Source organism: Pristis pectinata, chromosome 4 (genome assembly GCF_009764475.1).
Source record: "Pristis pectinata isolate sPriPec2 chromosome 4, sPriPec2.1.pri, whole genome shotgun sequence".
In the NCBI taxonomy this organism is placed as follows: Eukaryota; Metazoa; Chordata; class Chondrichthyes; order Rhinopristiformes; family Pristidae; genus Pristis; species Pristis pectinata.
In genome coordinates, this window is record NC_067408.1 from 86,429,012 (window position 1) to 86,453,202 (window position 24,191).

The following is a 24,191-nucleotide window of genomic DNA, read 5'->3' on the forward strand; positions in this document are numbered from 1 at the left end:
GGATAACGATCCTAAACACGCCTCAAAGTCCACAATGGACTACCTCAAGAGGCACAAGCTGAAGGGTTTGCCATGGCCCTCACAGTCCCCCAACCTAAACATCATCGAAAATCTGTGGATAGATGTCAACAGAGCAGTGCATGCAAGATGGCCTAAGAATCTCACAGAACTAGAAGGCTTTTGCAAGGAAGAATGGGTGAAAATCACCCAAACAAGAATTGAAAGACTCTTAGCTGGCTACAGAAAGTGTTTACAAGCTGTGATACTTGCCAAAGGGAGTGTTACTAAGTACAGGCTATGCAGAGTGCCCAAACTTTTGCTTCAGGCCCTTTTCCTTTTTTGTTATTTTGAAACTGTAAAAGATGGAAATAAAAAAAAAGTAATCTTGCTTAAAAATATTAAAGGAATATGTCATCTTTAACTTTATGCCTTTTGGAAATCAGGTCATCTTTTACTCGCTTAGCCATTCACAGTAACAGAAATTTTGACCAGGGGTGCCCTAACTTTTGCATGCCACCGTATGTTCTGCTCTGCATTGGGTGACTGCTTTGCAAAGCACCTGTATTCAGTCTGCATGTGTGACTCGGATCTCCCTGTCGCTTGCCACTTTAACTCTCCGGTCCACTCCCATTCTGACCTCGTAGTGTTTTAACGATGCCCAACATAATCTCGAGGAACAGCACCAGGCCTTCCATCTGGGCACACTGCAGCCTTCAGGATTCAATGTAGAATTGTACAACTTAAGGTAATTTGCTTTCTTTATTTGTATTGGAACTGGCAATTTCTGCTGCAAGTTATCCATCTGTGATATTGGCTGTTTTTCCTCTTGCCATGAGCTGAGCATGTCCTACAGCCCTGCATGTCGCACCTTTTCAAGTTCGTTTGTTTGTATTCTCATCTTCTAACTGCTCGCATCCCATGACTTTCTGTTTATTTTCTTCCCCTCTGATTGCCCCGCTAACCCATCGGAATGACCTACAATTTATCACCATGGCAACCATAGCCCTCACCCCCCGCAACCTATCAGAGATATTCCCGATGTCCCAGCTTCTCTGCAAGTTTAAAACTAACTTGATTTCTCCCTTCCCAGTTCTGTTGAAGGGTCTTGCTAGTCTATTTCTCTTTCCATAGATGACGCCTGACCTACTGAATGTTTCTAGCATTTTCTGTTTTTTTATTTCAGATTACCAATGTTTTTTGATTTTTCAACAAATATTTCTTTCCTGCTGACGTACTGTCTTAAGCACTATTTTAATTGATTCATCTTTGCCATCTAGATGGGTCTGTTATGAAAAAGACTGTTACCAAGGACACCAGTACCTGCTGGAGGAAGGAGAGTATGAGGATTGGCAGGCATGGGGTGGATTTTGACAGTGCGGTACAATCAATGCGGTATATTCTGGCTGTGAGTTACTGATTATTTTAACGGTTTGACATTAATTAACTGAATACCAAATGTTATCTCCTATTTAGCTCTCCTTCCCATGCTGACACCTCACTTCACCCTGATCTGGGAATTTAGTTGGTCTGAGCCATACCCTGACTCCTCCTCAGGTTTTGGTCATTCAAGGATGTTTCTTCTTCTTTAGATAAATGGTCTCTCGAATGAGCTTTAGATGGCAATGTGAGCTGAGATACACAACATGATTACTAATTTTTAGTAAATGCAAGAAAATCCTAAAACAACATGTTGTCAGTTTAAAAATATACCTCAATTTCTTAATGCGAGTTCTAAATCGGTCATCAATTTTTACTTTCTTTTTCAATCTTTTTATTAGTTTTCAAATTAATACAGATTGATATATAGCATCAATATTTATACATGTACTACAAAGAGATCAGGATAACAATCATAGCATAGATAGTCATAAAGAACAATAAAATATAAAAAAAATCTGTAGATCCAACGATCTCTTAGTAAATAAATATAAAAGAAAGAAAAAGATTTATTATATAAATTTTAAAAAACCCAAATCAGTAAGAAAAATTGTAAACAATATAAACTAAACTAAACAAAGAAAATTTCAAAAAAAAAAACAAAAAAAAACAAAAACTGGGCTAAAATTTTTCAGTAGAAACAGAGCAATATTATGTCGTCAAGTTCGTTCCTCCAAGTTGGAAAGTTATTGAAAGGGGATCTACATCATGTGAAAATATTGAATAAATGGACTCCAAATATCTTCGAATTTAAGCGAAGGATCAACAGTACCACTCCTAATTTTTTCCAAGTTTAAACATGATATAGTTTGAGAGGTCATCAATTTTTAAACAAGAAATATACAATTTTGAATTGATGTTAATGATCTGCTATCCAAATGGAAATTCATCTGAAGTTTTTGTTTGCTGCTTATGCTTTTTATTAATGACATAGAAAATGCACTTTCATGTTGCCTGTGTCTTTCTGTGTATGCCGATAGCTAATTTATTATTAAAGGACCTTGATATTATTGGTTATATCAATGAATCCAGGTAGTGCTAAATCATTTTTAAGAAGTATTACTTTTGAAGCTATTATTGTAAACAGATGCACCTGCCAAAAACAGGTCACGTTTTATCTGAATCCCTGATCTACACCCTACTTAATTTCATGCTCCATTGATTGCCAACCAGCTAAAACTCAAGGGGATTTAGTTTGGGTGTCAGATCTTCATCTGCCCCGTTCTAATTAGGTTAAAATCAAGCTCAAGTTTGATGACCACTTTCACACTGACAAATAAGTAATATTTGAGAATGTAATGAATAATTAATCATCTGAATTAATAATCATGTTATGTAGCAGCTGTTGAAAGAGAAACTGAGTCAATGTTTTGGGTCCAAAACTCATCATCAGGATATTTTGACAGAGTTTTAAACCTGAAATGTTCAGTTTGTTTCTGGTTCCACAGAAGCTGTCTGACCTGCTCAGGGTTTCCAGCATTTTATGTTTTATGTGCAAAGTAGGATCCCATAATCAGTGAGATGAAATAACTACACGATCCATTGTTTGTTATATTGATTGAATCTCAGAACTGGAGTGGATACAAGTCATTCTCAGTCTTGGGGAACTGCCGATGCATTCTGATGAGACCAATGAGGCCGATGACAGAACTGCAGATTCTTCTACAGATGGGGCCCAGTAGAGTGAGCTGATAGAGTTTTTGAGGTGGTGCGCTCCTTTTGCCATTTTTGCATGGTTTCTGTCTGCTTCTGATGACTGCGGTTCTCAGTATAATCCTGAATGCTCTTCTCTATTATGAGTGGCTGTGGGCCAGCGATTGCAAGAGTCAGTGGGAATTTGCATATTTTCAAGGAGGCTTTGAGTACAATCCTTAAATCTGTTCCTCTGTTCTCCCATGAGTTCAGAATAGAGTGCCTATTTTGTGAGTCTGGTTTCTGCCATGAGAACAATAGAAGTAACTAGAGTAGAGTGTAACTCGGGCCTCCCTCCTGCGGGTGGTTGCCAGGGATACTGGTTCACTTATCTCCTCAGTGGATTTGTGAAAACAGAATTGGTGGGATCTTTCCAGTGCCTTGAGATGCCTGTTGTAGGTAGTCAAGTCTCAGAAGCAGGAGGAACTGGGATCATTGCTGCCTGGTAGACTATGGGTTTTGTATTAGGCTTTAAGTTTTGATCTTCAAACACCCCTTTCCTCAATCGGCCAGAGGCTCTGCTGGTGCATTGATGATGTAATTCACTATAGTCTTCAACTTTGCTGTGAGGCAGTTCCTAAGGTATGATATGTCTTCCAGGACCTCGCCATGATCCTTTATCAGAGTCATAGAGCACAGAAACAGGCCCCTTGGCCTGCCAACCATCAAGTACCTACCTATACTAATCCCACTTACAATGGTGTTGCAGTCTGGGAACAGGTTTTGTTGTGGATATTGAGTGTCAAATCCACCTCGCATACGCTTAAGTGAATGAGTCAATTATGGCTTGGAGCTACCTCCGAACTCGCACAAATACAAGTCTCATCTATGTACTGCAGCTTACTAACTTGGATCTTGTGTATAGTCACCATCAGTTAAATAGCTCTTAAGATTAGTTCCACTCTCACAGGAAGTTTTGTTGGAGGTGAGCTGAGAAAATGTTCAGAGCCGGAGCAATTCACAGCCCTATTTGATTAAGTATGTTGGACGGGGCAACCCCCATTCTTCTTCAATTGGAATTATCTTTAACATGCACTTAAAACAAAAGTTTAAAGTGTCTTCCAAAAAATGTATTCTCCAAATGGAATAATTATTGTGTAAAATATAGAATAATTAGTTGTATCAACAAACAGACCAGCTGGAATGAAGGCTATATTTGCTTTAGACTCAATAACAAAATTCCTTTGTAATAAAAATCCCGTTCCATTTTCCTGTGTTGTGATTAGATAGATGGCCTAATAAATAACATCATTCTGAAGAGCAGTAAATTCTAGAAAAAGGTCTGCACAGTAACGACAATCGCTGCCAAAGAACTGAGAGGCCAATTTAGATACCTAATACAAACGGTAATTTATTTTGCCTTCAACTTTTTTTTTAAAAAAGGTATATGTTTAAGTACCTAGTTAATATTAACGTGAAGGCCATACTTGGTGAAATTCTTCAAGAACATTGACAATGACGTAAATTAAGTTGATGTGAAGGGAATACTCTTTCAAGTCATTTAAAGTCAACTGTATTGTTGTGAGTATGAAGTCAGATATGTGGGTAAGGCGGATTTTCTTGCCAAAATGATATTAATGAACCTTGTATGTTTTAAGACACTATCAGCTTTTTATTCCAGACTTGATAAGTTGAATTTAAGTTACTCAGTTAGCTTTTTGAGATTTAAAACTTGCATCTCTAGATCATAGCTGTCCCTTTTGGATTACTAGCCCAGCAACATAACTGTCATAATCACATATCTGCCCATCCAGTTAATTCACTACATCCTTTAGGGAAGGAAATCGGTCCTTATCCAGTATGGTCTTAATACATCTGTGATTAAATCTGCTCTCTGAAATGGCCCAACAAGCCTCATGGATTCAAGAGGCAATTAGAATAGGAAGTAAACGCTGGACATTACTCATTCCTTTTTCCCTGCACATAACAATATTTTAACTGTTTTTCAACTAGGATTATATGAAACCTGAAGTCACTTTATTTGAGGAAGCAGACTTAAAGAATGGCAACAGCATCGTTCTCAATAGTGCGGTTCCAAACTTGGAAAGTAGAGGATACAAAACAGTAACTCGGTCAATTAAAGTCAAAAGTGGAGTGTATGTACATTTTCAATTATTTTGGCATATTATAATTGATATTTCATGAATTAATTTCATAATTAAATCTCAATGTTTCACTGTTAGGTGGGTGGCCTATCATGAAGAACACTATTCTGGAGAGCAGTATGTCCTAGAGAAAGGAGTGTACAGAACCACAATAGCTGGGGAGGATCAGACAAGCCAATCAAGTCCTATTCGCCCGATACTGCTGGTAACTTATTTTCTGTTAGTTTAAAAAGTGAATACTTGTTAAGTGCCTGGTTACTCATGACTGATGAATTCTTCAATAACAATGCCCATAATATAAACAAAGGAAATGCAGGAAATCTGGAAGGCATAATGTCTCAGTTCTATACATGAAATAATAGAAGCTTAACAGGTTGGGACTCTCATTCTCAAAAAATGGGAAGACTGAGACTGAAGACTGAGGTTTTTGAGGTTACAAGAAGGTTTGATGTTTAGACATGGAGATGCTTCTACCTATAGATGACACCAGAACAACTAGGCCTGAATATGGTGACTATTAATAAATCCAGTAAGATATTCAGGAGAAACTTCTTTACGCAGAGTGGTTAGAATGTAAAACCAGTGTTAATCTACTGGTCAAATAGGCACGGGGGGGAGCTATCAAATTTAGAAATAAGGCAACCTTATAGAGGTAGAGAAACAAAGGACTGCTGAGGCTGAAATCCAGATGAAAGACACTATGATGCTTGGAGGAACTCGGCAGGCCAGGGCAGCATCTGTGGAGAAAAGCAGGCAATCAATGTTTTGGGTCTGGACCCTTCTTCATGACTTCAGCAGTCCTGAAGAAGGGTCCTGACCCGAAACATTGACCGCTTGCTTTTCTCCACAGATGCTGCCTGGCCTGCCGAGTTCCTCCAGCATCATAGTGTTTTTTCAACCTTTTTATAGAGGTCTTACTTTTAGTTCTAGAAAGAACATTTTATAAACACAGAAATCTAAAGAATTCTCTAATTTAAATGTTTAACATAATAGTGGCCCATGGTGATGTAGATGTCACTATTTTATTAATAAAGTTTTTAGAAATCAGAAGAGGCCTGTGGTGACTTTGCATGTTTACTCAACCTTGCTCACAGACAAATTTACACAGGCAGGTTTCCATTTTAACTGTTGGCATAGAAATAAACTAAGAGCAAAATGTATTGCTTTCAAATGGGAACAAAATTGTATCCCCTGAACATCTATTTTTAGTTATTTATAATGATAAAATATTTTATTATTAAATATGAAATATTCAATAATACATTTATATAAAATCATGATAATAATGTCAGATGTCTATTCTAGAATTCAAAAAAACAATCTGCTCTGTTTTTAAAATTCAGCCAATTTTATCCTAATTGATCCATCAATGTTTAAAAGGTGTTTTATCAAAATAATAAAATATTCCTTCAGTTTGACTGAAACAAATACTCTATGAATTATATTACAGGAAGCTGTTGGAGGGAATGAAGCACAGTTTCAGGTAAAATTTGTTGCATTACATTATGTAGTATGAATATTTTTATCCAAAATCTTCACTTTATTGCAGTTGCTGGCACTAATTTTTTGAAATGAGGCAAGTTCCCTTCATCTGTTCTGCTCAATTGCAATAGTGATGTGTTGACTGGTGTCAACATCATAAGTATTAGTTAAGGAACCTTCTGAATGTGTTGTGGCAGTATTCTTTTATGCATGATGATATGTTGTTGGTAAAGGCACCTGGAAATTGCTCTCTTCAACACTCTCCTCCTTGGTGGAAGCAACACGATTCTGCTTTACTTATGGAGGAATCTCAAAGGTGCTGATTAGAAAGTACAATCAGTTGCTGATTTATATGGTTACATGTTTTCCTAATTTGTCTTGAACAGAATTATCTGATTTGCAGGATGTTGTGGCAATACTGGAGGTTTGCAACACTTACGTGACTTATTTTCCAAAATTATCTTGATCCCACTCAGAAAATGTATATGTTTAATAAATTATTTACTGCTTTTGCATTTTATACAAAAAGTGTTCTGATGTACTTATCATACAAGAAAAATGGCCAACTAAGCTGAAATGGAAAAGGATTCCTATCCTGAATCATATTTATTGAAGTAAATTACTGTTATCAAATAATATACTTGTTTCTAGATTCCTATTTAACATAGTTTCTTGCTACAACATTGTACACTTTTGAGCCTAGTATTATGTTGATAATAACAAACACATTAATTTTCTGTGATATTCTCTTGTGTGCTCTTTGAAGACCAAGGTTAAAGCCAGTTATTTTAACTATGTTTAAGACCAACATTAAAATAATGGATGAAAGATTGCTAGAAATGTTCATCTGAGAATAAAGGTAGCAATTGGAGTGTGTCCCAAAATTAATTTGGTAATATAGTACAGTATCAAAATAGCTTTCCACTGTAATCTTCATTAGGTGGTTGAGCACAGATGACCAATGAAAAAGTTAGTGTCAGTCAATCAGGGTGAGTTTTTAATGGCTTAATAAGTAATAATCACTGCTGAAGAACTATTTGGACCCTGACAAATTATGTTTACACATTTGGAGTGTCATTTTATCATAATAAAAATTAATGCAGCAGACTTCAAAAAATAGAAAAAGAAAAACAACTTTAATGTATTTCATTTTTTTCCTGTTTTTACTTTTTGTTTTCCAGTTTGTGTACAAAAGTGAACTTGTATTCACTCGGTCACAAATCCTGCAGTCTCTGCGGATACAACTAGGTGTAACTATATGAGAGTTGAATAACAAAATGCATTCCTTTTGCCACTGAGAGGAAAATCCTAGCCATTATGTATGAATAAGGAAATACAGAAAAATAAATTCTTTGAAAGATTTTTTGAAAAACTACTGTTATGCATCTATGTTACAGATCCAAGCATACAATGGAATTGACTTTCAGGGAGAAAGTGTTGAATTTGTAACAGAATTGCCCAGCTTACCACCTTTACAACCAAATGCATTTAAGGTTCTTCGTGGATGGTAAGATTGAATCAAATGCAAAAAAAAAAGTAAATAATTACTGCGATGTGTTACACCAGGGCATAAATGCAGAATTATCAATCTTCTGTGTCTATTTTAACCATAAAAATTAGGTACCCATCCAAGCAGTTGTCACCTTCATTTCAAAAAGTAATTTCTCACCTGACGATGCGTGGTCAGTGCAATGTTTGTAAAATTGCTCTGCTCAGGAGGAACATCATTTCCTGATTAACAAAAACAGGTTTTATGGTGCCAATGGGAATAGGTCCTCTCCAGGGACTTTTTTCTATGTTATATGTCAATGTTAGAGGATAAATAGAGTAAAATATGTAAGGCCTTCAAGAGAAATTATTTTTACAATATGTGATACAGTATTGTAGTGGGGGGGTGGGGTTCAACAGATTGGAAAAGTATGGATAAACTGAAAGGGAAGGAGAGTGCAGGAGAGGTTAATGAAATCTCCAGAATAAAGAATAAGACAGTAAGTTTAGAAAGGGATAAGAATTTCACTTCAGGCCACATGGAGACAAATTTGAGAAGAAAGGTGGTGAATACAGGACTGAAGGTGTTATACTCGAATGCAGAAAGTACACAAAATAACGTAGATGAGCTTATAGCGCAATTAGAAATCGACTGGTATGATGCTGGTGGACATCACATATTTGTAGTTGAAAGAAGATCAGATCTGGGAGCAAAACATCCAAGGATACACATCCTATCAAAAAGACAGGCGGGAGGCAGAGGGGGGTGGGGTGGCTTTGCTGGTAAAAAATCAAATCAAATCCTTAGCAAGAAGTAACATAGGATCGGACGATGTAGAATCCTTGTGGGTAGTGTTAAGAAACTGCAAGGGTAAAAAGACCCTGATGGGAATTATATACAGGCCTCCGAATAGTAGCCAGGATGTGGGGTACAAATTACAACAGGAGATAGAGAAGGCATGTAAAAAGGGCAATATTATGGTGATCATGGGGGATTTCAATATGCAGGTAGATTGGGAAAATCACGCTGGTACTGGATCCCAAGAGAAGGAATTTGTAGAATTGCCTACGAGATGGCTTTTTAGAGCAGCTTGTGGTCAAGCCCACAATCGAAAAGGTAATTTTGGATTTGGTGTTGTGCAATGAACCAGATTTGATTAGCAAGCTTAAGGTAAAGGAACCCTTGGGAGGCACTGATTGTAATATGATGGAATTCATCCTGCAGTTGAGAGGGAGAAGATAAATCGGATGTATCGGTATTACAGCTGAGTAAAGGTAACTACAGAGGCAGGAGAGAGGAGCTGGCCAAAGCTGATTGGAAGGGGACCCGAGCAGGGATGATGGTAGAGCAGCAATGGCAGGAGTTTCGGGCAGTAATTCGGAAGACGCAGGATCAGTTCATCCCAAAGAAGAAGAAGCATTTTACAGGGAGGATGAGGCAACCGTGTCTGACAACGGAAGTCAAAGACAGCATAAAAGCAAAAGAGAGAGCATACAATATTGCAAAAATTAGTGGGAAGCTGGAGGATTGGGAAGCTTTTAAAAACCAACAGGAGGCAACTAAAAAAATCAATAAGGGGAGAAAAGCTGAAATATGAAGGTAAGCTAGCCAATAATATAAAAGAGAATACCAAAAGTTTTATCAGATATATAGAGTAAAAGAGAGGCAAGAGTACTCATTGGACTGCTGGAAAATGATGCTGGCGAGATAGTAGTGGGGAAACAAAGAAGTGGTGGACGAACTGAATAAGTATCTTGTGTCAGTCTTCACTGTGGAAGACACCAGCAACATGCCATAAATTCGAGAGTCGGGGGCAGAAGTGAGTGTAGTCGCTATTACTAAGGAGAAGGTGCTTAGGAAGCTGAAAGGTCTGAAGGTAGATAAGTCACCTGGACTAGATGGACCAGGGTTCTGAAAGAGGTAGCAGAAGAGATTGTGGAGGCATTAGTAGTGATCTTTCAAGAATCACGAGTCAGGAATGGTTCCAGATGACTGGAAAATCGCAAATGTCACTCCACTCTTTAAGAAGGGAGGGAGGCAAAATACAGGAAATTATAGGCCAGTTAAGCCTGACTTCAGTGGTTGGTAAGATATTAGAGTCCATTATTAAGGATGAGGTTTTGGGGTACTTGGAAGCTCATGATAAAATAGGCCCAAGTCAGCATGGTTTCCTCAAGGGAATATCTTGCCTGACAAATGTGTTGGAATTCTTTGAGCAAGTAACAGGCAGGATAGACAAAAGAGAGTCAGTGGATGTTGTTTACTTGTATTTTCAGAAGGCCTTTGACAAGGTACAGCACATGAGGCTGCTAAACAAGATAGGAGCCCATGGTATTACAGGAAAGGTACTAGCATGGACAGAAGATTGGCTGACTGGCAGAAGGCAAAGAGCCTTTTCTGGTTGGCTGCCGGTAACTAGTGTTGTTCCGCAGGGGTCGGTGTTGGGTCCGCTACTTTTCACGTCATGTGTTAATGATCTGGATGATGGAATCGATGGCTTTGTGGCCAAGTTTGCGGATGATACAAAGATAGGTGGAGGGGCAGGTAGGTAGTGTTGAGGAAGCAGGGAGTCTGCAGAAGGACTTGGACAGGTTGGGAGAATGGGCAAAGAAGTGGCAGATGGAATACAGCATAGGGAAGTTTACAGTCATGCATTTTGGTAGAAGGAATAAAGGTGTAGACTATTTTCTAAACAGGGAGCGAATTCAGAAATCAGAGGAGCAAAGGGATTTGGGAGTCCTAGTGCAGGATTCCTTAAAGGTTAACTTACAGGTTGAGTCAGTAGTAAGGAAGGCAAATGCAACGTTAGCATTCATTTCGAGAGGACTAGAATATAAAAGCAAGGATGTAATGCTGAGGCTTTATAAGGTGTTGGTCAGACCACATTTGGAGTATTGTGAACAGTTTTGGGCCCCATATCTAAGGATGTGCTGGTGTTGGAGAGTGTCCAAAGGAGGTTTACAAGAATGATCCCGGGATGAAAGTGTTAAGGTATGAGGAGCGTTTGATAGTTCTGGCCCTGTACTCGCTGGAGTTCAGGAGGATGAGGGGGGATCTCATTGAAACTTACCGAATACTGAAAGGCCTGGATAGAGTGGACATGGAAAGGATGTTTCCAGTCGTGGGAGAGTCTAGGACCAGAGGCCACAGCCTCAGAATAGAAGGATGTCCCTTTAGAACAGAGATGAGGAGGAATTTCTTTAGCGAGAGGGTGGTGAATCTGTGGAATTCATTGCCGCAGACAGCTATGGAGGCCAAGTCGTTGGGTATATGTGGAGGTTGATAGGTTCTTGATTAGTAAGGCTGTCAAAGGTTACGGGGAGAAGGCAGGAAAATGGGGTTGAGAGAGAAAAATAAATCAGCCATGATCGAATGGCAGAGCAGACTCGATGGGCCGAATGGTCTTATACAGAAAATGTGATATTCATACAAAATGTCGTGAACTTTATTTTCCTTCTCTTCTCTGCAGCTGGGTTCTGTATGATGAGGAAGACTATAGTGGCTGTCAGTACGTGTTAGAGGAAGGTCACTACCCAGACCTTGATTCCCTGGGATGCCTGTCAGGCAAATCAATCAGATCTCTTAAGCCCATCATTTCTGTAAGTGAATTTTGTAACCTCTCAGTGCTATGAATCAATATCTATACATGTTTCACAACCAGGCTGACTCTCCACAGTCAGTTCTACCATGGCTTGCTCATCTGTCCTTTTCCACATGGGAAGTAATTGTAGGTTCCTTTTTATCTCTTTCAATTTCCCATTCCATTTTCCTTCTCTCATCAACTTTGATAGCAAATAACGTATGGATTCTTTTCCTCCAAAACTCCTTGCTTCTGCTTCCTTGGTTAAATATTTTGGCAAAAGTGCGTCATGATGGGGGGAAAATATATTCCAAAATTTCCAATGGACCCATAGATTACTATTACTGATGCATGACAGAACTGTATTTAAAGAGTCAAAAAAAAACACCAAGAGACATATAAATCTTCATTTGGATCCACTGCTTAGGCAACTGACAACATTTCTGGCAAGCAACCAATGTTTTTTTTATGTGGATTTCATAGACGTATCAGGTTTAAAAAGGATTACCATTGTTGATTAGTGTTCTGTTAAGTAGATAAGGAAATGTGGTTTAGATACTTACTTATAGGTCCCACAGCATGGAAAACAGAGCACTCTCTTGTGAGAATGGAAGGCCAAGAATCTTCAAATGGCAGGAGGTGGTGTAAGACTGAGGGCATCTTCATGACCAGAGCCCGAAAAATGGCAATGGTTTCTGTTCAGAGATGAGGGCACGGAGAGACAGGTCTGTTGACACCCAAACACAAAGCCTAGCCCAGAAAGCATTGCTTATGACATGGCACCCCAACTGCCCAGGAAAAGGCAGGATTAATGTCAAACACAATTCAGTGGCCTCAAGTTTGATCATTGTAAATGAAGCATAACGAGCCATGGAAGAGCTAAAATACTAGAATCTTCACATCAGACATAAACCATTGGGAAATAAAGGAACAATAGCATACTTAAGTACATAAGACACTTCACCGAGCTAGTCCCCATCTTTAGCAAGATGCATAGCTCTTCCCGAAGTTCACTGGTCCTTAACCCATTTGAGTATTTTGAATAAAGCAGAGATTGCTGGGTAGCTCACTGGTAAAAGCAGTCTCATGAGGCAATGTGTTTTTAATGATGATATTGCTAGCAATATATTTATTTCTCGTTCCTGGTCAAACTAAGATGGTGAGCTTGGGCCAATTTCTTCTTGAGTCATTACAACATGCATGGTAAATAAGATATCTTTATTAGTCACATGTACATCGAAACACACAGTGAAATGCATCTTCTTGCATAATGTTCTGGGACAGCCTGCAAGTGTTGCCACGTTTCCGGTGCCAACATAGCATGCCCACAACTTCCAAACCTGTACGCCCTTTTTGGAATGTGGGAGGAAAACCGGAGCACCCGGAGGAAACCCACGCAGACACTGGGAGAACGTACAAACTCCTTACAGACAGTGACCGCTGGTGCTGTAAAGCGTTACACTAACCCCTACACTGCCATCCCATTGAGTTATTAGATGGGGAATTTCAGAATTTTGACTGAAAATGAAATTAAAATAATCCAAATGAAAATGCAGCAATTGGAGGTGATGGTGTTTCTATGTATTTATGTACCCAAGTGTTACGTGAGGAATGCATCAATGATGACAGCAATGAATACTAAGGGAATTTTATCCAAGTGAACTGATCCATTTCTTATAGAGACACTGTTCTACTTGATATGACTGTTGACAACTTCTTCCATCACTTTGAAGATGATTACTTTCAAGTTGCTACAGTATAAATTAACTGGCACATTTAACCACATACAACATACATTTCTAAAATGCCTTTAATGTAGTTAAAATGTTCCAAGGCATCAAGATTGCAAAATTTAGATTAAAATGACCAACTAAAATTATAAGATCTTATGCAAAGCTCCAGCAAAATTAAATGTTACATGTTTAATGATAAAAGACATTAAGGTGCTATATTAAATGTAATTACTTTACAATTTGCACTTGGTATCATAGTAAAACATACTTTTTGTGCTTAATTGTTCTCTTTTCATCTTGTATATCTGTAGCTTTCAAGTAAAATCAACTCAGTGTGAACCTATTATTTGTTTTAGGATTTTTCTACACCTTCTATTGGCTTGTATAGCCTTGATTCATTTGAAGGTCAGGAACTGATTCTTACAGAAGGTGCCAGTTGCTTGAAGAAGATAGGATATTATCAGTATCCAAACTCGGTAAAGGTGAACAGTGGAACGTGAGTAGGCAAACTACTGAATGCGATTCAGATAGCTGGAAGGTAGATTACTTCTATTCTAAGGATTAAGTCCAGAGAAAGTAGTTGATTCTGGTTGAGATAACATCTTTGCAGATAAGCAGAATGATTTGAAAGTTGTAAAGTATTACAGTAAATCCATGGAAGATTTACACAACAGATGTCACGTGAATAGAGAGTCAAACAGTTGCATTTTTGAATATTATTTGTGGCATGTAGAAGAGGACATGAATTGATGCTAGCAACCAGGTAAACTTCTGTGATGTATGGTAGCACAACTTCCTCACATCTCCAGCAACTCTGGTTCAATCCTGAACTCTTGGTGCTGTCTGTGGAGTTCCCTGGGTGCTCTGGTTCCCTCCCACATTCCCAAAGATGTGCTGGTATTGTAATTGGCTACTGTAAAATACTCGTAGTGTTGATGGATGACAAAAGAATCAAAGGGGAATAAGTTACAGGAAAACAACAAAGGGTATGGGATTATTGAGATTGCTCTGTTCGTGGATTCTGTGAGTTGAGTGGCTTCCTGAGGTGTAGTAGGTAAACAAACTATTTATTCACTTAAATTATGTGTGATGTATAATTTTTGTGGAAACTCCACAGAAATGCACCCTTTTATCTGTCAAATTCTCAGGGACAGCTATGGTAGTTTTGAAGCGGAGTAAATGTTCCACTTTGCACCAACAACAATGTCACTTAATTTCAGTCCACAACTCAGCAGAACACCATTCACTGTAAAATGTAATATTTTCTACTCACCATCTATTTTTTGCTAATTACCATCAAATAAGTAGGGTTTTTAAAGTGGGAGACTGGAAATATTGATACAAATTAGCTTGAAGCGGGTTTAAGTGGCAGCACTCCTAACTAAATACCACAGGATTAATGTAACTTCAAATTAACTTATTATTTCTAATGCACCTATTGTGCATGCAAATAGCAAGATTGCAGCAGGAATCCATTGGACTATATCTGTTGTGAAACCTTCACTGGCCCATTATAACAATGGGCCGATAGTCCACATGCCTCAGACCTTCTAGCCTCTGACTCCTCAATTAGTCACTCTGACCCCTGGGCCCTCCTGGACTAACGCCAGACCTTTCCATCTCAAGCCACAGTGGCGGAGGCCAAACCGATTCCACCAATATCCAACATCTTCCCCCTAGTCGTGCCACTCCACCCTTCTTCACCTCCCCATCACTTCCACCACTCACTACCCTCTTCATGCAACGTCATTGTTCAAAAGAAGTTATGATTAGGTGTGGGTGATATACTTCACAAGAGCACATATACTCAAAGTCCCAGCTTCTATTCACAAACCTTCAAATTATATTGTTTGCATCTAATTAGATGGATAGGCCTATGAACATGCCAACTTTAGAGGGAAGCAGTTGGTTTTGCAATGTAGTGAAATAACCAACTGGAATAAATTCAGTGGATGAAAACAATTGGATCACTTCATCCTCTAAAACAGGTGAGATGCCAAGCTTTGCAACTTAAAGTATATAAATGATGTGACTAATTTTTGAGTTTTTGAATTCTATATAAGTGGCATTCACAAACATTTGAACTCTGACAGTTTTGACAGCCAAAAATCCTTGGCTGTGGCTTAAATAGCTGTCAAAGTATTTCTGTGGCATAGTATTTGATTTATGGCCAGTGGATTCTGCACTTTGCAGGGATTTGCTGCTTGAGGCAAGCGTGAACCTAGCAGGCAAGGAGACAATGTTAACTTTGGTTTCAAAAAGGTGACATTAATTGTGTTGATTCAAGTAACTTAGAGGAAAATATATCCCATATCACCGATAAAACTTTAACTTTTAGTGGATGGTAAATACATTCTAACTTCCTGATAGTTCAGATGGGTGTGTGTAATATCAAAATGGCTAGGAATAGAACATACAATCACAAGGTACAGAAAAGTATCTGGAAAAAATGTTTGTGTTGTTTTTTTGGCATCATTTCAGATTTGGAGGTGGGGCAGCCACTTTCCACTGCTTTACACTTCCTTAACCCTTTGCTTTATTACTACATCTCTTGTACACACGAACTACTGTTTAAATATAAATAATTACTGAGACTTCAAAACAACATAAGACCATCAACATTTGGAAAACCACATACTCCTTATTTTCTGTATTAATAGAATTTAAGCTACAACACCTAACAATTTGATTGAATGTGGTAAATTATTAACCCCTCTATTACCAAAATACAGATAATATTTTGAATCAAATTTAACATTCTGAAACAAGAACTCAACTAGCTTGAATCAATTCTAGTCACTCTGGACTTTAAAAAAGCAAAACTAATTTACTTTGATTTAATTTCTTTATCAACACTTGCCATTGCAGATCATTGATCCTCATCAGCGCCACACCTTACTCAAAAATTCAGCACTTAATTATAGTAAGATGGGAACAAAAAAACAGGCCATTTCATTACCATTTGTACTGCTAGGATAACATCTGAGGCACAGAACAGTCACCTAGGCTGAGTGAGATGAAAGAGTAAATGAAGTCAGCCTCGATTTTTTTTTCTAGATTCTGGCCTCCTCCCTCTCAGAAGAAAAAAAAACAGCTGTCTTGACCCACACTCAAATTTCCTCAAAACTTTGAACCACTACCTTGTCATTTGGGAAAGAAACATGTAAATCTGTGCTGATCTTTCTGATTTTTGTTTGAATAGTGGAAGGAACAGAGAAGTTCCCATAGTGGGAAGGGGGGGGAGGTGGTGGTGGTGGTGAGAAGGGGAAGTGGAAATTAGGACCATGGTGAAGAAGGGATGTAATGGATGCATTAGGGAGCTTTGTTTAATAAGTTTTTTTTTGATAGGATTTATTTGTATAGTCCAAGAGCAAGGTTTGAAGGACTAATTAATGAATAAATGTATAAGTATCAATGACCATTTGATATACAGTTAAATGCCATACTGAATTCTCACTTTATGCTATTCTTGTTTCATTAGCCCATGATGTACTTCAGAATTAAAAACAAGGCAACGAGAACATTTGTGACGGTTTGTGGAGACTCAGCAAACCCAAGGTGGTCTAAGTTATCTGTCTGTTCTTACAATGGTAAAACTACACAGGTGTGGTTTTATTGCAATGGACTTATTAAATCCAAGGTAGTGTACCTGTAGTTCTACAACTATTCCAGTTACACAAGCATTCTGCCGTATTACTAGAGAGAGAAAGGAAGAGGACTATTGTTACATCCCTTAAACCATAAGGCTGCTGTAAACAATAATTCAGATAATTCTATTGATTAGTGAAAATATTTAAATGACTATTCAACCAACATTATATCATTATAAAACAGGATAATTTAATAATTAAGTGCAACAATATTTACGCTATTGTCCCCAGTGGTCACCTGTTGTTTTGAACTAAAGCTTTAGGCTTCGTGCAAAGTCCAATACCAGAGCACATTTGGGAACCTAGCCAACAAACACAGGACTTCCCACATTTGTGCAGTATTCCAAGTTGCCAAAATTACTGGACTAATTTTTCACTTAACATCTTAAAGTTAATAATGATCTAAATTATCTACCTACAGGCTAACTATGCATGCATAGACATCATTGGCGGTCAAGGAAAACCTGGAACAAAAGTAAATCTTTGGACGGAGCATGGGCGTAATCATCAGAAATGGAGAATCAACAGCAATGGAACCATTACTTCTTTTCTGGATTTAAACCTCCGACTTGATGTTAAAGGTAATATGTTACTTTATCTAAAGAAACAGGAGACTCAATTTTCTACCTGGAAAAAAAAAGGCTTAATTTTCAATTTAGATATCACAAACTCCTATTTCCAACTTTCACAGTTCTGATACAAGATGATAGACCTGAAACATCACCTTTTGTTTTGTCACCACAGCTGCCTTGTCTGCCAAGTATACCAGCCGTTTCTGTTTTTATTTCAGATTTCCAGCATCTGCAGTTGTTTCTCCTCCTTTTGGATCATTACCACTTCTCTTCCTAGAATGCCCACCTTGAAGAAGCCCTATTCCTCTGTCAAGATTTCTGTTTATTCTTTACCTTATTCACCTTCATTAGTTTCTGGTTGCCACCCTGTTTTTGATAAGGTATTTATCAAAACTCACTTTCATTGCAACATCTCTTCCTCAGTGAACATCTCCGGCTCCCACTTAATCCACATAGATTCCAACTAAAATTTTATCCTTCACAATTCTGATTCAACCTTTATTATTAACAAATTTGAGTTATTCAGCCTTTCTCAAATCACTGTCAGGCACTGCCACAACCATGCTCTTTCCTGCCTATTCTCTCTAGCAGCACCCAATTACTCTGAAAGCTATCCTGATTTCCAGTTCCATTTCAATCTTCAAAACATTTGGTGCTTTAATAAAAGACTTTCTTCCTTCCATCCAGGTATCAAGGAGTGCAAATTTCAGAAGCACTCTAATTCAACATTCCTCTAGCTCCTCCTTCACCTTCACTTTAACTTTCCTTTAAGCCAATGTCTCGCTTCACTGTTAACCCTTGCCACATTTTCACCATCCCTTCCAATATTCTCTTCTCTGAACCCAATTCATCCTCAACCCCCTATAATCTCAACCTCTATGTATTGAGAAGCAGACATAATGTCGAATCCTTCCATTGCCTTTTGCCCTCATGCCCATTTCTTTGGCCAGCATTCTTCATACCAGTCATTCCCATCTTCAGAATTTCCAATCCACCGAGACTGTTCCCTCCAGTTTCTTAACCTATGTAGATCTGTTCATTACAAACTGCTGGCATGAAATTAACCACTTCAAATTTTCCACTCCACTTACTCATTCTAATCCACCTGCTTCTGAACTTGCTCACTTGGGACCACCCAGGCACTGTCATCAAGCCTGCTGACAAAGGCAGTGGGGGTGTTTAGCCGACTGACCTTCTACCTTGCAGGGGCTGAACACTCCTTTTGAACGCACATCAAGCAACTGTTTCCCAGTCACTGATCTCATTTCTTCCCTCCACAATCTCTAATCTCGTAGCCCCCCAACCACACACAACTACCACCTAGATATCATAGAAAATAAGACAGTGGGGGAGATCATTAGGACCATGAAGTTTTTGGCAGTCAATAAAGAACTATCCAGCCTAATCTCGTGTTCCATGCCATGGACTTGATCTGTAGGTCACAAAGCTCTTCAAGTGCACATGAAGGCAGTTTCTACCTTGAGCAGCCTTTTAGGCAGTGAGTTCAGGACCTCCTACCACTTTCTAGATGTTTCTCACCTCCCTTCTATCAATTATCTTAATTCTATGGGCCTGATTGCTGACAGCTCTAAGAGAAATAGATGCTTTCTATTTATTCTGTCCAGACTTCTCATAGTTTTATATACCTCAATTAAGTCATCAGCCTCCTCTGTTCTAAAGAAAACAACCATAGCTTATCCAATCTTTCCTCAAAGCTACAAATGTTCAGTCCTAGAAACATCCATCCATCCTTGAGGTTTGCATGTACTCGAGTCCCAGTAGACCTATCATTTCAGGCTATTCCTGTCCTGCAGAGCAGTGGTGCGGGGACTCTCTTTGTACAGTCTTTTCCCACTTGTATTCATAAGACTTCTGATTTCTTCCACCATTTGGAAAATTTCTTGGCCCCAGCTGGCTCATTTTCACTCCGGATGTCCCAACCTCTCTACAATTCCATCCCAAACCTGAAGATAACCTTCTTCACTTGGCTAAACTTGTATATTGAATAACTTTTCCTTTAATTCCCCATTTCTTCTAAATAAAATATGCAGCTTTGGAAACTTATGGATGTAAGCTATGCATGTCTTTGTGTCACATCTTTTAATCTTACTCAAGCCTGCTTTGTCCTCTTCCTTTCTGCTACATTGGCAGTGTGAAAACACAAAAAGCAGGAGCAGAATGAGGGTGGGTCATTTGGCTCCTTAAGCTTGCTCTGCCATTCAACAAGATTATGGTTAATCTTTTATTTCAAAACCATTTTCCTGCCCCTCTCTATATTCCTTACTTCCTCTAACATCCAGAAATCTGTCAATCACTAGAGTGAATGCCATCAATAACCGAGTCTCCAGAGGGTGAATTCTGTACCCCAAACACCTATGAAGAAATTTCTCATTTCAGTCTAAGCCCTTAGTTTGGGACTGGTATTGGTTTATTATTGTCACTTGTACTGAGGTACAGTGAAAAACTTTTCTTGCATATACCGATCATACAGGTCAATTCATTACACAGTGCAGTTACATTGAGTTAGTACAGAGTGCATTGATGTAGCACAGGTAAAAACAATAACAGTAGAGAGTAAAGTGTCACAGCTACAGAGAAAGTGCAGTGCAATAAGGTGCAAGGTCACAACAAAGTAGATCGTGAGGTCAGAGTCCATCTCATTGTATAAGGGAACCGTTCAATAGCCTTATCACAGTGGGGTAGAAGCTGTCCTTCAGTCTGGTGGTACGTGCCCTCAGGCTCCTGTATCTTCTACCCAATGGAAGAGGAGAGAAGAGAGAATGACCTGGGTGGGTGGGGTCTTTGATTATGCTGGCTGCTTCACCAAGACAGCGAGAGGTAAAGACAGAGTCTGAGGGGAGGCTGGTGTCCGTGATGCGTTGGGCTCGAGTCCTACTTTGCTTAGCCATGGGAAACATCTTCCCTATGTCTACCCTGTTGAGCCCTCCTAAGCCTTTGCATTGTCTCAATGAGGTAAGCTCATTCTTCAAAACGCTTGGGATAGAGGCCCTGCATACTGATTTCAGGACCTACTGGTGAATCCTCGTTACACTCCCTCAACACAAAGTATATCCTTTTTTAAGATGACATCAAAATTGTACACAATATTCCAAGTGTGGTACTATGTAATTGTAGTTGGACATCTTTACTTCTGTATTCAAAATCTCTTAAAGCCAAATAGTATATTTACCTTTACTGTAATTGTCTGCTACATTTGCATGTTAGCTTTCAGTGACTTATGTACAGATTGGGAAATGTTGATTTTCAAAGCAATCTATCTACTTGGTATTTGTGAATAACCCCACATTTTTCCATAAAGTGCTCCATCTGCCATGTTACTCACTTGCTCTGCTTTTCTACATTCCTTTGCAGCCTCTTTACATTCTCATCACTATTCCCATTCCCACTAGTTTCTTGTTATCAGCAAAGTTAGAAATGTTACATTGGACTTCCTTGGCCAAATCATGAATATAGATTGTGACTTGCTGGGCCAAGCACCACTCCTGCAATAGTGCTTGTCACAACATTGCCAAACCCAAGGACACATTTATTTCCTCCCCTTTGTTTCTTATCTATTAAACAACTCTCAATCTGTCCTAATCTATTATCCCCAATGACACGTGCTTTAACCTCCAATGTGGAACCTTATCAAAGCAGCTTGAAAATCTAACACCAATTCCAATGGTTCCCCCTCATCTACTCTGCTAGATATATTGCTCAAACATGATGCTCTTAACATAATTCCATGCTGCTCTACTCAATCATGCTTTGCAACTTTCTTCATGTCACATACTTAATATGGGGGTGGTGGAGTAGCACGGCAGATAATTCTGCTGCCACGCACTTTCTAGCAACACAGGTTCAATTCTGACCTTGGGTACTGCGTGTGGGTCTTTTCCACATTCACCCTGTGTCTGCATGGGGTTTCTACTGCATGCTCCTGTATTTCCCTACCCATCTGCCTGCCCCTCAATCCCAAAGATGTGCTGGGGGTTAACTGGCTACTGTAAGTTATTCATGGTGCAGATGAGTAACAGGAAAATCAAGGGGGAATGAATGGATACATCAGAGAAAATAAGTTACAGGGAAATAGATTTGGGACGGTTTGGTGGTGCAGTTAGTAGAACTGCTGCCTCACAGCTCCAGAGACCCAGGTTCCATCCTGACCTCTGGTGCTGCCTGTTTGGAGTTTACACATTCTCCCTGTGACCACAAGTGTTTACATAGGTGCTCCCACATCCCAGAGACTTCTAGGTTGTGAGGTAAATTGTCCCTTGTATATGTGGATGGTAGAATCTGAGGAGATTTGATGGGAATGTGGGGAGAGAAAACAAAAAATTAGATTAGTACGGCTGGAAGGGGCTGAAGGGCTTCACAAGATAAGGGAGCAGAAGCAGGCCATTCGGCCCATCGAGTCTGCTCCAAGGAAAAGCTTGTTTCTCTGTTCTGTGACTCTATAACTTACTGAGTTGTTGGCCATCTTAGAAGTTTAGCATAAAATATTTTTTCACCTTGCATTAAATCAAACACTGTTGTCTGTATTTTCCTTACCTGGAAATAAAAACTGCCTGGATATACAACTCTGCTGCTGCATAAAAACACAAATGGGCAGAGGTCTCTCCTCCAATCTTTGATTTGGTTTTTGCAAGATCAAGTGAGACTTGCACAGTAGGTTAAATCATCAGTGTTCCCAGAAACAATTCTATGCTAAGGTGATAATTTGGTATAATTACTCAAGGGATTATAAAAGATAACTCCTATATTTGGGAAATTAAAGAAGTAACCACAAGATAGAAACTCTTGCCCTCTTAAAAGAGAAGACCAGAGATAAACTAAATTGTTGTTCATTGCATACCAATTTTAGTATCTACAAACAATTTTTGTACTATTTTTCAGGTGGTGATTTCAATGACAAGGATAACGTCATTTTAAACATGGCAGAAGAAGAACAACAAACACAGTTCTGGGACATTGAAATGCTGAGATGAGGAAAACAGACAAACAAAAATATTGTTTGGATTGAGCAATTAAAACTGTAATCATTGCCAAAACTAAAAGCCTAATGCCTTTCAGGCAATTTAAATTTATACAGTTGAGGTTATTTCCAAGCCAAATAATCACAGCTGAGTAGCACCATTCTTTTGGCAAACAGATACTGCACTGGAGAGAAAACAATTGCACATTTACTTGCTTATTCTCCACTTAAACTAGAACTGCTAATTCATATTAATCAATCAAAGAGTCACAGAAAACACCACCATTCTCTACAATGCAACTTAGTGTTAAGGGCAAAGGACACAGATGTTTCCTTGAGTCCAGTATAATTTGGAACATTATTACATTGAAATCTAACAGTAGGTTCCAATGTAATCCAACTAGAATTTACAAGGCCCCAAATCAAAATAACCACATTTGAAAATGCAAAGCTCACTGCATCAGTATAAAAATCTCTATTGCATTGATAAACTCTATGTAGTTTGACATTTAACCTTATTTTTTTTAAGTATGTTAATTTTTTATACAACTATAGCTTCAAATGCTAAGGCTTACCTTGGATTAATGTTAATTTGTACTGATTTTTAAATTATTGTAAATAAGTAAAGATTGTATTTGTATTATGTTCTTGATCAGAAAAAACGGGATCAATATGTGGATGAATGTTTTCATACCAATTAATTCTCTAGGAAGTTTACCTGCCAGTTTCCTTGTACTTTAGAATGGAGGGAGAGAGAGGGAGCAAGCGAGCGATATGATATTTCATCTGCCTCAAATATATACCTGTGCCCTAGAGAAAGCTGACTCGGGTGACGATGTAATTCAATGTTAAATTTTAGCTAAGGTATAATAATAGATCTCTTGAACCACTGGATTAAAATATTAAAACGTTACCAGGAAATGTTTGATTTTCTTTACTAAACACAAACTAGAGCGGTCTTATTTTCCTCAGAATTAACTGGTCACTATACTTAAACATTCTCCCCATTTTAATCTGAATTTATCTGCTATTATATAGCCATTGCATCAACAATGCATGAATAGAACCTGCCTGAGAAATACCTAACCACTCCATTCTTTAGTCCCTACCAGTTTCCCAACCCAAGTCTCCCTCTTTGCATGTCCTTGTCTACCCACACTGGTCCTCAGCAGCCAACTGTGACCACCACCTTTTTTTTTGAACGACTACTGATCATGCAGGTCCCAATGCTGCCCCACTCCCCAACCCACAATGGCTCCAGCCTTCCTTCCTCTATGACATCCAAAATGGTAGAAGAAAGGCCTTTCAGTTGCAAGCCTTAAGCAATAGAATGAATGTTATAGCAGCGTACTCCAAACAAAACATCCATTGGTTTGCTTTATACCACTCTATTAATCAATCTAAACATCTGACATTCAAGTTTTACATTTAGTTAAACTAAACAACAGGGGTCGCTATAAAGTAATAGTAAAGCAC

At 38.6% G+C, this 24,191-nt stretch overlaps 3 protein-coding genes across 3 annotated transcripts in view; all 3 read left to right on the plus strand.

Moving 5' to 3' along the window:
- The window catches only part of LOC127569384 (uncharacterized), a 35,100-nt gene extending 29,876 nt beyond the window's left edge, over window positions 1–5,224 (plus strand). Inside the window, exons 10-11 of the mRNA XM_052013979.1 lie at window positions 1,278–1,405; window positions 5,083–5,224. Of these exons, the coding sequence (XP_051869939.1) occupies window positions 1,278–1,292 (15 nt within the window). The 3' untranslated portion in view covers window positions 1,293–1,405; window positions 5,083–5,224. The remainder of the gene's footprint in view (window positions 1–1,277; window positions 1,406–5,082) is intronic.
- LOC127569659 (beta/gamma crystallin domain-containing protein 3-like) lies at window positions 1,340–14,856 on the plus strand. The gene is made up of 7 exons (XM_052014459.1): window positions 1,340–1,405; window positions 5,083–5,225; window positions 5,313–5,439; window positions 6,685–6,717; window positions 8,114–8,223; window positions 11,675–11,804; window positions 13,875–14,856. The coding sequence occupies exons 1-7, from the start codon at window positions 1,340–1,342 to the stop codon at window positions 14,016–14,018; spliced, it is 753 nt and encodes a 250-aa protein (XP_051870419.1). The 3' UTR covers window positions 14,019–14,856.
- On the plus strand, window positions 14,855–23,628 carry LOC127569386 (beta/gamma crystallin domain-containing protein 3-like). Its single transcript, XM_052013982.1, has 4 exons — window positions 14,855–15,506; window positions 17,000–17,158; window positions 17,590–17,749; window positions 22,637–23,628. Exons 1-4 carry the CDS (start codon window positions 15,471–15,473, stop codon window positions 22,726–22,728), a joined length of 447 nt encoding a protein of 148 aa, XP_051869942.1. The 5' UTR covers window positions 14,855–15,470; the 3' UTR covers window positions 22,729–23,628.
- The last annotated feature ends 563 nt before the right edge of the window (window positions 23,629–24,191 follow it).

What these genes read in the sequence shown, in the direction of transcription:
- LOC127569659 (XM_052014459.1), top strand. Translation starts at nt 1,340, where the DNA reads ATGAGGATTGGCAGGCATGGGGTGGATTTTGACAGTGCGGTACAATCA. An exon ending in TTTAAGGTTCTTCGTGGATG is followed by an intron (nt 8,224 to 11,674) that starts GTAAGATTGAAT and finishes TCTTCTCTGCAG; the next exon opens with CTGGGTTCTGTATGATGAGG. An exon ending in CTCTTAAGCCCATCATTTCT is followed by an intron (nt 11,805 to 13,874) that starts GTAAGTGAATTT and finishes TATTTGTTTTAG; the next exon opens with GATTTTTCTACACCTTCTAT.
- LOC127569386 (XM_052013982.1), top strand. Translation starts at nt 15,471, where the DNA reads ATGAAAACAATTGGATCACTTCATCCTCTAAAACAG. An exon ending in CACTTCATCCTCTAAAACAG is followed by an intron (nt 15,507 to 16,999) that starts GTGAGATGCCAA and finishes TTGTTTCATTAG; the next exon opens with CCCATGATGTACTTCAGAAT. An exon ending in ATGGACTTATTAAATCCAAG is followed by an intron (nt 17,159 to 17,589) that starts GTAGTGTACCTG and finishes ATCTACCTACAG; the next exon opens with GCTAACTATGCATGCATAGA.